The sequence below is a fragment of the Vanessa atalanta genome, chromosome Z (genome assembly GCF_905147765.1).
Source record: "Vanessa atalanta chromosome Z, ilVanAtal1.2, whole genome shotgun sequence".
NCBI classification, from domain to species: Eukaryota; Metazoa; Arthropoda; class Insecta; order Lepidoptera; family Nymphalidae; genus Vanessa; species Vanessa atalanta.
This window is the reverse complement of record NC_061902.1, coordinates 8,184,066-8,197,851: the sequence shown is the minus strand read 5'-3', so window position 1 is coordinate 8,197,851 and position 13,786 is coordinate 8,184,066. Positions and strand designations below refer to the sequence as shown.

General features: G+C 29.5%; 1 protein-coding gene across 7 annotated transcripts in view; it reads right to left on the bottom strand.

The window, feature by feature from the left end:
• The window catches only part of LOC125076119 (F-actin-monooxygenase Mical), a 29,805-nt gene extending 18,367 nt beyond the window's left edge, over positions 1-11,438 (bottom strand). For 3 of the 7 annotated variants that reach the window (XM_047688087.1, XM_047688089.1, XM_047688090.1), the window contains exons 1-10: positions 11,201-11,219; positions 8,470-8,654; positions 5,055-5,231; positions 3,808-3,975; positions 3,422-3,506; positions 2,291-2,478; positions 1,989-2,159; positions 1,488-1,685; positions 828-1,032; positions 128-304 (exon numbers count right to left, since the gene is read on the bottom strand). In XM_047688087.1, coding sequence (XP_047544043.1) covers positions 128-304; positions 828-1,032; positions 1,488-1,685; positions 1,989-2,159; positions 2,291-2,478; positions 3,422-3,506; positions 3,808-3,975; positions 5,055-5,231; positions 8,470-8,646 — 1,546 coding nt within the window. In that variant the 5' untranslated portion in view covers positions 8,647-8,654; positions 11,201-11,219. Of the gene's footprint in view, positions 1-127; positions 305-827; positions 1,033-1,487; positions 1,686-1,988; positions 2,160-2,290; positions 2,479-3,421; positions 3,507-3,807; positions 3,976-5,054; positions 5,232-8,469; positions 8,655-11,200; positions 11,221-11,376 lie in introns of those variants that run through there. The other 4 variants (XM_047688085.1, XM_047688088.1, XM_047688086.1 and 1 more) reach the window with 3 other exon arrangements.
• Positions 11,439-13,786: the final 2,348 nt, after the last annotated feature.

The window sequence follows — 13,786 nt, the reverse complement described above, 5'->3', positions numbered from 1 at the left end:
ATTGACGCAGTAAATCTTAAACAAGGTCGTCGTAGTCGTGCGCTATATTTTCCATTTCCATATGGAAATTAATATGAGAAATATGTTACATTTATGAAATGTAAAGATAAAACAATGTTTTGATTACCTCGACGCCTCTTCTTAGCAGCTGGCACAGCATCGAGTGGCAATGGTTCGTCAGAATCGTAGAAGGAAGTAACTCGGTGCGGTGAGACAGCTGTTCGGTTGAGGTTCGGATACCGCGTTCCGGGATCGAGCGTGTACGCACCGAAGTCACGGTGAAGATTCTCTGGCGTTGTCTGAGCTATAATTATATATATATAAAGATTTTGGAGCTGTCGGGTCATTACCTGATAGTATAAAAGTTCATTGATCTTCTATGTAAAATATTCTAAACTAGGGGTTCACACTTGTAGAAAAGGGTCTAAATATAACGTTTATTTCCTAACATATGATTATAATTCTATTGGTTTACGTGATGCAAGGCCGTCGGATTGGTTGTTTCCGACATATTTTACAATACACCCAAAGCCGTGTTTATAAATTATTCCATCAATAGTTGAAAACCATAGCAATATCTGTTCGGTAGTTTGTGAGTTTATCCCTTTTAAACAAAGAGACAGACAGACATTTTATAATATGTAGTGGTACCTGCCTCGACTTTAAGGACGATGATATTGGAAAAGTAAAGGCACTTTATTGAACTAACAACCCTTATATTGTATAAAAGAATTTTAATTATTGATTGATATTTTCGGACGCGATCTCTTAAAAAAATGTTGTCAAAAAAATGGGAAAAATAATATGTATATATAAATGAGGCTCACCCAAAAGCCTATATATAGATTCTCGCTCTGCAATAACCTCCAGGGGGTGTGGATTTGGAGTCTGTCCCCATGCGCGGACAGCCCACGCGGAATCAAGAGCGGAGAGGAAGCCACGCGCACATCCGGATCCCGTTGGCCAAAATGGCTCTAGCAAGCTATCCCCAACCAACTGGCATAGTAATCGCCTACCGTGTCGATCGTATACCTAAAATAAATGTAAAATAGATAATAAAGATATAATTGAGAGTAGTTTAGTTTTCATCTAAAATAAAGTCACGTATTATTACACATAAAAAATAATAATAACACTAACATATATAATAATAATTCTGCGATTTCTGGTTATTTTTTTATCTAGATTTAAAGTGTAGGTGTGTAGTGTAATAGGTCAAAAGTTAAGTGTGTGTATGTATGTTTATAATATACAAGATAAAATTTTATCCTAGAAAATCTAATATAGTGTGTTTGGACGTGAAACTATACAAGAGTATTTGTGACCGTGACCGATTTTATAACAAAGGGCTAAATGTGCTGTCAAAATAAATTTTGTTCGCTTGACTCAAGAGAGGAAATGAACCTATGATCGGGATTGATAGCCTAATAAGAAAACAGTCGAAATTTTTTTTTATCGAATTAAAAAAAATATCTATAAAATATTACCATGCTGGCATTTTCGGCTGCATACATTGAAGTAAAATCAAACAGTGCTACGTCTGGTTCTCCGTAATGATTGAGGGCAAAGTCACGCAAAGGCAAACGTCCATCTGTAGAGAAACGGGCTGCCTCTTGCGCATACCTCATTAGTGCTGCTCGGTCTACATTCTCGACGCTAAGCAAGCGAGACACCTCCGCATAGTCCTTAAACGGAAAATTGGCCCTTGTCAATATTTCGTTTAAAAAAGAATTCATTTTATATTTATAGTAAATAAAACATGATTTTTTACAAGCAAGTTCCAGTATGTTAAACAAATGTATAAAATTATGAATAAATATAAGTAATCATTTTTTTAAAGTTGCCTGGTGTAATGAAATACTGTTTGGGAAGATATTTGCTCCAAAGAAATGGGGGTTTCCTAGTTTAGGACCAAGGTATCTTTTCCCTTTCCCTTTTTTATTTAATACAATGCGGGTTGGTAATAACTAGTATTTAAATATACTAACATTTAATAGAACTCCTTTGTCTAAAAGACTGTGTTTCTTCGCTGTCATTACGAAATAGTGGGTATCGTCCTTATAATACACAATATTTTCGAGATCTATTCCTGTTTCCTCATATAAATCTTTGAAAAATTTCTGGTTGAATATGAAAGCCACGCCACTTATTTCAGGTACCTGGTAAGGACAAAAAATAAATAAATTTACGCATTGTTGATTCAATATTAAAAAAAGATAATTGTATTAAATTCAATTAAATACGATCAAAATATAAACAAATATTTTATTAAAAAAATTAAATTAAGTACCGAAGCCTCTTGTTCACTGTGTCGGTTGATAAAATTTGCTGTAATAGCCATTGCAAGTTTTCCACGAAATTCTTTACGTTTGAAGCCCTGAAGTGTGTTTCGCTTGCCGTCTGCACCGATGAGAACGTCGAACTCGTATTGCGCTACAGGGTGGTCTATCGGGCTAACTCTCGCCCGCCATCCCAGGGCTATAAACAATCCATATATTATATACAATACCCTCAAACCTTTCATTGCAATAAATGTAAAACAACGTTCATTAAAAGTACCATGGCTGCAGGAGCAGGTTTAGTAGAGCTAAAGTATATGATACTTAGTTAAACACGATTGCGTGTTTGCTAGAAATTCTTTCTCCGTTTGAGTAAAGTATTGATATCTTTGTTATAGATTGAATAACTGTACATAATATTTTAAAGTGGCTGTGTACTACTATTCATTTAGTTATTTTTATAACATAGGTAAGTAGACCCTCTGATAGTAAGTAGTCAACACCGCCCATAGACAATGGCGCTGTAAGAAATATGAACCATTCCTGACATAGCCAATTCGCCACCCACACTTGCAAATCGGAACACAACAATACTAGTACTGCTGTTTGGTGGTAGAATATCTGATGTGAGGGAGGTATATACAAAGGCACAAAGCCCTTCCAGCAAGTAAATAAAATTATATATTTAAGTTTAGGAATTTGTCGAGACCAAATTGCTTTAGCAGACAGTTGACGTTTTTTTAGATTACTTTTTAATTTTAATAATATATTTAATAAGTTAATTATAAAATTTAATTAGATGAGTAAGATGTATTTTTACATGCTTGGGTAAATTAATAACTGTACTATATTATTTATTATTTTGTTCGGAGGAGCTAATTATAATTTGGGAATAGAAAAATCGTGAAGTATTTTACTATTAGTATGCCATCTACTTATTAAATACTCTACTTTTATCTCGTATGTATATATAAATATGCTATCGTTTTTGAGCTCCGCGTTGTTTTTGCACTTAAAAACATTTGAAGATCATTTAATTCTTATCTCTGATAAGATAAAAAATTTAGGATTAAAGAAAATCATCGCCTTATATTAAATTAACAAATGAAAATGAAATGAATAATAATTATTTATATTCTTACTTTCAGAGTTTTCAGTAACTGTAGGCTCCAGCAGTTCCTCAAAGCCGACTCCTTCATGAAATTCTACGCCTAACAAAAGCGAAACCTACAAGAAAGATGAAGTTAGTATTAAGTTCAGATATAAATTAAGAGTTCTGAGAAGAATTTCATAATACAACCAATACTATAATTAAAAAAATATATATATATATGTTATATCGCTTTCTGTTTGCACTGGGAAAGGTACCAACAGCTATTATGAAACACACCGTGTTTACTTGTGATCAAATCTTAAAAAGGTTCCAGTACAAGTAAAAAAAAATAAGATTTCTTTACATTTTGCAACAATTGGATCCCCAATACATAAATACATTTTTTATTAAACCAGTATATATGAAAATAAATACCTTCAAAAGTATGCACTGTAACTGCCTGATACAGATATGATCTATGGATCCAGCACAAAACTTCCCAAAGAATTTCTTAGCGCCCAGAGCTCGTAAGTCGTGTATGACAAAGGGCCACAAATGCAGAACATTGTTTCTAGACATTCTATCACGTTTTTCGACCACAACCTAAAATATAATCAAACATATCATACATGTATAAAACTATATCACTTTCTAATTTGGTTGCTTGTAAAATATTCCATTTCAGGAATATTTTACATTCATTAATCATTATAATAACCTGTAATTTTCATATGATAAGAAAATATAATTTTTAAAACATTGAACATTTAATACATTCGAAAGAATACAACTGTACAGTACAGCCAGATTTATTTTTATACTAATTGTGACCGAACTTCGCAGGCCTTTGAATTTAATACATTGTTATTATTTTATATATAATTCAAAAATAAAAGTAGCTTAAGTTACTCCCTATTACATGCTGATGAAATCAAAAATCTGCCAAAATTGTCAAAATCGGCCCAGCCGTTCCAGAGTTCCATTAGCCGGAACAGACAGCCAGACAAAAAAAAATAGTAAAAAATATATTTTGGTATATGTACCGTGTACACATACGTGTGCATTTAGTAAAAAGCGGTTATTTTAACATTACAAACAGACACTCCAATTTTATTACATGTATAGATAAATAAATAAATAAATATTCCATTCATGTCTAATTCAAATCAATTACAAGTGTAAGTACAAATATTAGTTTGTTTGTTCAATTAGCATTAATATTTTCTAACTGATTTTATATACGCTATTTGATTGCCTTTGCTAAGATAATACTCGAGCGTGATGTTACATTTCGTATTCATAAGGACATGTTAAAGAAAGTTTACATTTTCCTTAATAGCTACAAGAGGTGGAGATGTAACGTGTTGCCTATTTCTGTATGTTTCCATGATTTTACTGGAGCTCTAGAGTGTCGCGGACCAAGACGCAGATAAACATCTAGAACATAAATACCGAAAACTTTTACTATATTTGAGCGGCGCACTGTAATTGGTGCGTGACTTTTTCATTAGAGTGTATTCATAATTATTCTGTAAATTTGAAAGTTAACGCTATTGAGGTCTCGATGTCTGAATGCTAATTTGTATTTTGCTATTGATACATACATTTATTTCGCAGTTTTTGTTGTACAAAAGGTTCTTCTTCTACGGTACATCATGATAAACTGTAATAGAGTTACCCACCACTTTGGCACCAAGAAGTTGACACTCGATTGCCGCACGCAAGCCGCACGGTCCAGCTCCTATTATGAGCACCTTGGTTTGAGTGCAAGCACGACCTTTGCTGTAGACTTTATGATTAGCGCGTGTATCAAACTTTTTAAAAAGAGCTTGTGCCTTCCATGAACTTGATAGTTTGGCCTGAAACATAAAAAACTTGAGTAAAGTATACGACGAACTACAGTGAAACTTTGAAATTTTATTTTCTACTTTCATATTGAATATTTTATTTTAAACGTGTCTTCACTTAGTGTAGCGACCATCATATTTATTTATATTATTTAAAGTAAAATAATTGGATGAAAATGTTAGGATGCCTTCATAATGGAAGATTTAATTAGTCTCGTGTTTACACGTAATTTTATTTATTTAACATATTTACGCTTTACATTTGCATGATAACTTGGGTCATCATAACTTCCTCTATGGCTTTATTTAGAATTTCGGAACATAACTATATAAACAGTTACACATTGTAAGCGAATTTTTATGATACTACTTTCGCACGCGGTTTTGCTTAGGTTTACAGCATAAAAAGTAGCTCGCTTCACAGCAAATTTCATTCAAATTCGGTTCAACCGTGAAAGAGTAACAGACAAACAGACAAAGAAAAATTTACTTTCACATTTATAATATAAGTATAGATAAAGTTGAATCAAAACGACAAAAAATTATTTGTAATAAAATGCATACAGAAATTTAAAAACAAATGTGCTGACAGGTAGAGATTAGAATGTCAAGAATTCATATAATTAGATTGGTAATTATATGGAGTGAGCGTGTGATACAGGAACCAACATGAGACGAGGACAATAAATTGTACCGTTTAATTAATTAAGCGCAATACCATGTCTGGAAAGTTCGCTTCGCTCGTAGTTATGCGACTGCTTGCCATTATGTTAACGCTACGCAAGCTTGTTACATCAGCCAAACGAAATAAAAACACAACACATCTTTACATTACTAGATACATTTACTAGTTATGTTATAAGTATATATTTCATTAAAGGGAAAAAATAAAACAGTATTTAATTGTTATCTGAATTCATTATTGCTGTTGAATTTTTTTCTATCACGCATAAGTAAATAGCACAAGCAAATTATAATATCTGAAAAAGATAACAAATTAAAATTTTATGGCGATAATGGAACACTACCACAACGGTTCGCTTTCGAGGTGTGCAAATGTATGACAGTTAAAGAATACTATTTAAAAAAAAAACCTCGTGAGAAAACTCGCATGTCTATTGAAAATGATTATCTTTGAGCTCTAAATGTAGCTCTATAATATGTGTGCATGCTACTTTAACAAGCCGTGATCGTTATATTTTTTACTTTTAACAAGTCACATTCTAAACGAAAGTTGAATATGCACACGAGTAAATAACAGAAGTAAGCGCCAGCAAGTAAAATAATTAATTATTTATAAGGGAATCTGCTCTAGTAAGATTTGCATAGAATAGTGGTTACGGTAACTCTCGATTTTACACTTTTATAGAAAAATAAAATAGCGATTACGTTGATTATATTTTGTGTTTAAACTCATTAAGACTATAATTGGTGTCATTATAAAACATAATGTGTGTTTCGTTTAACTTATTTAGATTAATTAATAGGCTAATGATTTAAAAAAAAGGTCAATGTAACATCAGATTATAAATGACACTAAAACTCATATACAATAATACTAAACAATACGACTAATTGTCCGAAACAATAAAATAGATATTTGTTTTAATAAAGCGTCATTATCTATATTAATACATAGTATAAAACAAAGTCGCTCCGCTTTATCTCCGCTTTCTTCTTTTAAATAATATCAAGTCAATTTATTTAAAATATTATCGATCTACAGAAAAGTCTACGTTAGCATGTTTCATGCCTATTTTATAATCAAACAATTTTTTTTTTTATTTATAAATAGTAAAAAGCTGTAGCTGCACTAGGTTATTAGAGAAGCCTATTTTCCATCGTACAGATACTTATATGCTTATTACTTTAAGCATTCAATAATGATTACAAACGTTTTTTCATCCGAATAAATAAATACTTTAAAAGATATCACCTATTCCGAATTATGTGCCACGGAAAATTCGGTCATTGCGAAACATCAGTTGACCTTGGCAGTTTAAAATTATTCTAATTTGAATCTTTGAGCCGTGGGCATATTTCACTATAAAATTCTTTTAAATATTTCTCATTTTTGCCATACATAAATAAAGTGAATAAAGTAAACGGTAAAAATACCAACTTCTTCTTAAACGGAGATATTTATTAATTGCACCCGTGCAAAGCCAGTGCGGGTCACACGTAATTTATATTGTAATTTTTCGCGCGATCAAACATTGTTACACACTTTGGGCCACCAATTGTAAAGACTAATGGGAATCTCAATCGCAATGCGTAACAAATCTTTTAGCATACAATAAAGAACTTGATTTATTAAAATGAATAAACATTAACATACATACTGAATGTAAACAACGCAACGAACGGTTTATGTTACCAAGTACATATAATATGTTCGACGAAAATATGTAAGTAACTCCATTTATGTTTACATTCTAGACAGTAAATAGACTGTGTGCGGTGTTTATTTAGAATTGCAGTTTAATTATAAAAATAAAGTAAATTTACTCAGGTTAATTTAGAGTAATATAATCGGAATATATGGCAAGTACACCGTCGACTTATTTTCCTTATTTAGAACTCTTTCAAAACCACAAATCATCTATGTTGACAAAAGGGATAGCTACCCATCGTGCGGATTGTTATAAAAACCATCTAGTGTTGGTGTTCGCGTAATGCGTACTGAGGCTTACAGTGAACCTGTATCATTTTAAGACCAATGTCTTTTGGTTATTGTATGGATGACAAATATTCCAGCTGTTATGTTTTTATTGATTAAATACGCTGAAAAAAACATTTACATAATTCGAAGGATAAATATTCGCTATGCCATAAAGTACCAGGTAGCAAGTAATTTAAGAAGCGGGTCAAGATCAGTCGGTCTATTTATATATGTGAACCCATCATCACGAAGCAGTATATATACTAAATGTACCTATTACAACTATTTGGTGCTTATATATCCTGTAAGATTTGCACCTTTTTCAGTGGCATCTTGCCAAAGACTATGTATCACAGACTATCTCTAAGCCGCACGCACATGATATCGTTTATTTTTCGACTTCTTGAACTTTAACAATGAATATATGTACATATATTTATCATCAACCCGATGTAATATTCACCATCTGATTCATTATTATACTTAAACTTTATTAATAAGATTAATTTAACAAACTTCAATTTTTGAATGTATAAAACTGAAATTAGAAGAAAAAGTATATATATCTTGAAATTACTAATTACTAACCTTTAATTTTGGATAAAAATCAGGAAGCCTGTTTGGTTTCAGATTGAGTGTGTTGCATATTTCTCTATGAAGAGCTAAAATTTGTTTCATGGTACCCGCCGAGCAGAAATGGTCGAACATTTCGGCAGCGAGCGCGCACTCCGGCGGAGTAGGCTCTACGCGCCCAAGCCGATTCATCCTGAGGCCTGGAACAAATTAAAGGAGAAATTTAACATAATTGACAGTAAGTGTTGAGTACACTGACTGATAAAAACCAGAAAAATAAATTTCGTTATGTATACTACTATATGATAAATACCAAAATAACTCTACCCTCCAAGGCTAAACCACATTCTATACAATAATATAATTTCGAATTCAAGACGAATCAGGTATCTTTAGCAAACAATATAAACTCATGTTGGTGTAAGACATGGTAAATAAAATAGAGAAATGGTCTAAGGTTACACCCCATAGTTGTACCAAATGCTAACAGACTACACCAGAGATCTTTTATCTTTTTGTCTTGTCTCATTAAGACATTAAAAGGTAAAGTTCAGTTTCTCTAATTCCATAGCATCAAATTTCTTGATCAAAGTTCTTTGTTGTACACAAATAAATGTTTTTGAAAAGTTATAAGATATATCAAAGGCATCCTGTGAATTGCGTATGTACAAGACAATGTGTCCTGTGAATTACATACGAATACATTCCCTAAGTAATATTGTACTCAGGTTGATATTAATCTAAAAACCCTGGAATATTTAACTCACATATCAGATAGATGACAACTTTGAAGTAGAGCGAACTAATTTAGGTCATATCTAGTAATTTTATCAAAATATATAAATATACTATTAAGAATATTTTCTATTATAAAAGTTAATAAACAAATACATAATATTTAAAATTTACAAATCAAAAATATAAATTACTTACTTATTCCAAGTATTTGTTGCGTGGTGAGTATTGAATAAAGAAAAAAATACTGGTAATGTTAATAAATGGTCACTTAAATAATATTTTTATCTATTATAAATAAATAATACAAAATATTTACCTAATTAATCAACTTACTAACAAATATCACATGTATGTCATGTATGTTTAATATTTTGTTTATTATCTATTAAGATTTATTAAAGAAATACAGCTTAAGCCTATATTCAAACATACTTTAGAAAGATAGGGTCTAAAATGAAGATAACAACTTTATTTTAGCCATATAACACATATACTTTTATAATTTATTATACAGACATTTCATTTTCATTCAAGTAATGAGCGCAACTACGATTCAGAGCCCGAATATTTAACAACTTCTTTCTAATCAACATTCTAATGACTGTTATAAAAAATAAGTTATACATTAAAAACTTTTTCTTTTTTCATTTATGCTATTAATGAAATCTCTGTTTGATCCTTTAAGCCTTTGTAATTCAATGTTGTTATGCAAATATGTGAATGTAGCATTCCTTTGAAATAAAAATCATCTTTAAATTGATCCACTTACAACTTAATATTCTCAAATAAAACGACATATTTAAGGAAAGATTATAACTTGTTGTTGCCTTTTTTATTCCTTTTAAATTGCAATGATTAATAAAAGTACTACACTATACATATAGTCACATTATTGCCTGATTAAATGAAATACAAGAACATGATATTATGAACATAATTAACTATAAATTATGTTCTATTACATTACAGCCATCAAATATTTATGACATGTACAAAAAGTTAGTATAACAGTATCAATACTTAATAAAAGCATAATCTTTGGAGCATTTTATTTATCCTCAGCAATTTTTTAACATACAAACTCTTGTAATATACCTATTATATTTAAAAAAGAATTCCAATACTTGAATAAAAATGTTTCTACTACATTATTTTCACTACTACCCACTTTTAAAAATAAGATTCTTACAAATCCATACAAGAAACACTTAACTTTTGAAAAAATATATTTTTGCAACATATTGAAGGTATAATGTAAAAAAGTTTTGTGTTGTATAGTGGTGTTAGTAAAATAATATAGGCACATTACTTTTTAAAGAATTTTTTTCTATAACATTAAAAATGTTAGGGATTCATTGATATGAAGTTTTATATGATTCAACATGAAAATAAAAAATTAGTATATACAATTGTATCAAATTTCTTCGTACAATTATACTTTTAAAAAAATCTTAATTTTGTTTCAATTACAAAATAAAACTTTTCTCTTTAAGGGTCTTTTAGCCCACTCAAGAAAAATAATGAGTAGTATAAATGCAAAATAGAATTTGGCATTTTGCCTAATCAATTTTCTAGCTAGAATCCCACACTTTGCAGTATAAATATATATAAAAAAATGTATTTAAAAAAATATGTTATGTTCGAGACAAATCACGTAATTAAAATAAAAAAAATAAGGCAACATATTTTTCATTCATTTCATATCACAAAATTTAATAGATTAAAACATTAAAAATTCTATGTAAAATCAGGTTTAAAATTTCCATTGTATTTATTAATCGACAAAAAATTAAAATATAAACGAAATTTTAGATTCGGCTAAGAGAACGATTAATACACAATGTAGGTACTCAAAAGTGTTACACAGTGGTAGGTGAATGGACTGTAAGGTATATTTAGACAATTGGTACACTTACAAAAATTAACTTTTCTTTTAAAATACTCACCTTACAGTATGAAGAACACAAAGAAAACTCTAAACAAGCAATATAAATATAGTCTGTCATACCTGTTTCAAATATTTTATTACACAAGTAGGTATTGTAGTATTCACAACGCAATTGAAGTATCACTCAGGCGGTTTGTATACATTACTTGTCTATTTATGCTACAGATATTTATCTAAAAATATGTATACCATACGAATTCCCACTATTTTTAAAATTAAAATATCACTTTACTGACCTGATAATTATAAGGAATCAACAAATTTATCTCCTTCAATCATGACTAATTGACTACAGCTTTTATTTTTGGATAGGTCAGCACTCAACAAACAGAAAGTTGTTACCAGCTGCAAATTTAAAATTTCTCGATATTATATACATATATATTAATTTTCCTTTGGTTTATTTTTAAACATGCAATAATCAAATAAAAAAATATATTTAATTCTAGTAAAGGTAATTCACTTTAAATACAACTTTTAGTTAAATTATGTATAACAATAATCGTAAATATACCTAAAATATCACAAGGCATAATTATTGCCACTTTACGTTAATAAGAAAATAAATAAATCATCATTTTTTTTTTGTTATTAAATGTATATAGTGCTTAACAGGAATGTAATTATAGGTATATAGGTATGTAATTTTTGTAATTTCAGATCTGAATATAGACACGAATATATGAATAATATTTTACCGGTTTAAGACAGGGATGGTATGGAGCTTCGTAACCGTAACCGAAACCGATAAAAAGAATGTGGTCATAATTTTGTTTTCAAACAGATTTATACTTAGAGAAAGTAACTAATTGTATTATAAAGCTATTTGTATTTTTGATATATGTGATTTTTTTTTCATAAACTGCATTTTTTTCATTTACAATTTATAAATAATCTAATATCCGTAACTGAAACTATTCAAAACAATCGGATAACCATAACCGTATCTGAAACTGGTAAAATATTGATAATATAATGTATCTATATCCAGATTCAAAATTATAATATATACAATTATCCATAACATCCCTGGTTTATGATATAGTTACACGGTACGATAAACCATTGGAAAATGTGAAACTTTTAGAAATTTATAATTCAAGAAATCTTCTAATAAATAAATATGGACTTATCAAGTAAACAGACATTTGCCGTGATATATATTTCACAACAACAAAATATTATAATTTGAAGGAAAATTATACTAATAGAAAAACAGAAATGTATACTTTTGAATACATAGGTACATACAGTTGGAAATAATATCACAATTTGTAATCTAATTTGTAATTAACCATCATATTATGTGATGAATGTATAGTTTCTCCAAATACTTTACTTATTTTAAGTTAAAATCCTACATGGTATTTTAACGTAGATATAATGAACACAATTAATATATAGAAACGTTAATTCTGAAATCAATATAGTAATTAGATATTATGATGAGCTTTTGGTTATAAAATTTCATTTCATTATAACTTACATTTTTTACTATTTTTAAACAAACAGTGAGCTCCATGAATTCGTTGTTTATAAGTGAATATTTTAATAAAATAATGTTCTATATTTATACATAAAATAATTTAAAACGATATAACGGGTAAGTATCTACAACTACGACCACGACAAATTCTATTCCGTTCTTTTATTACCCGTTGTGTATCTCTACCGGCAATGTTAAATGTACATACTAGGAAGTAGCTACATGTTATATTATTTTTTTTGATGCATAGGACATACCTACAGTAGAGTAGGGTATAATATAGTTTCGAATCTTAATTGATTTAAAAAAACTGAAGTATAAGCTACATTCAGATCACTATTATATTATTACTACTTACTATTAAATATTAATTCGCTTTCGTATTTTTAGCAAACATTTCGCATTTTTTCTTTTTATCATTTAGAAATATATAGTTTTTTATAAGCCAACTTTATGTCAGTGATATTGCATTGTAAACATCGTCATAATTTACTTCTTTACTCTCAACTTATAAATGTAATGATATATATTATATGTAATAAGCAAACAATACAATATCACCTTTGCGAAAAGAAAGATCATTTTTACACCAAAAATGAAAAAAATAAACCTTGTCGAAATCCCATTCCTAGAACAGATCCAGAAGACTTCATTCCATTAATAGACATCTGTTGAATTATTTCGATTGAATATAAAGCAGTGAGATCAAGAGCTTTACTAATACCACAGTAAAATTTTTTAGCTTATACAAAAACGTTTCTGCTCTATACAGTCAAACACTTTAGATAAATCACAGAATGCATAGCATTCTATAATTTCCCCTATGCTTCTTATATATGTCTAAGTATACAAAGAAGGGACCCATAGTAAAGTCGAATTGCTCACTTTGAAAATTAGTATTTATATCAAAGCAAACCAAATGTTGTATCAAACATCACTTTTTCAAAAATGTTGTTCAATGACGGAAGCGTAGAAGTAGGTCTATAATTACAAGGATCATTTCTGTTTTTTGTTTTGGAAGTGGTAAAACTTTAATTCATTTCGATAAATTAGGAAATTAATTACTCGTTTCCTAACAATAGTTAAAAATTTAATCTAAGCGAAAATACGTCATAAATCATTGATTCTTTTAATATTAAGTCTTTTAAATACCTTTATAA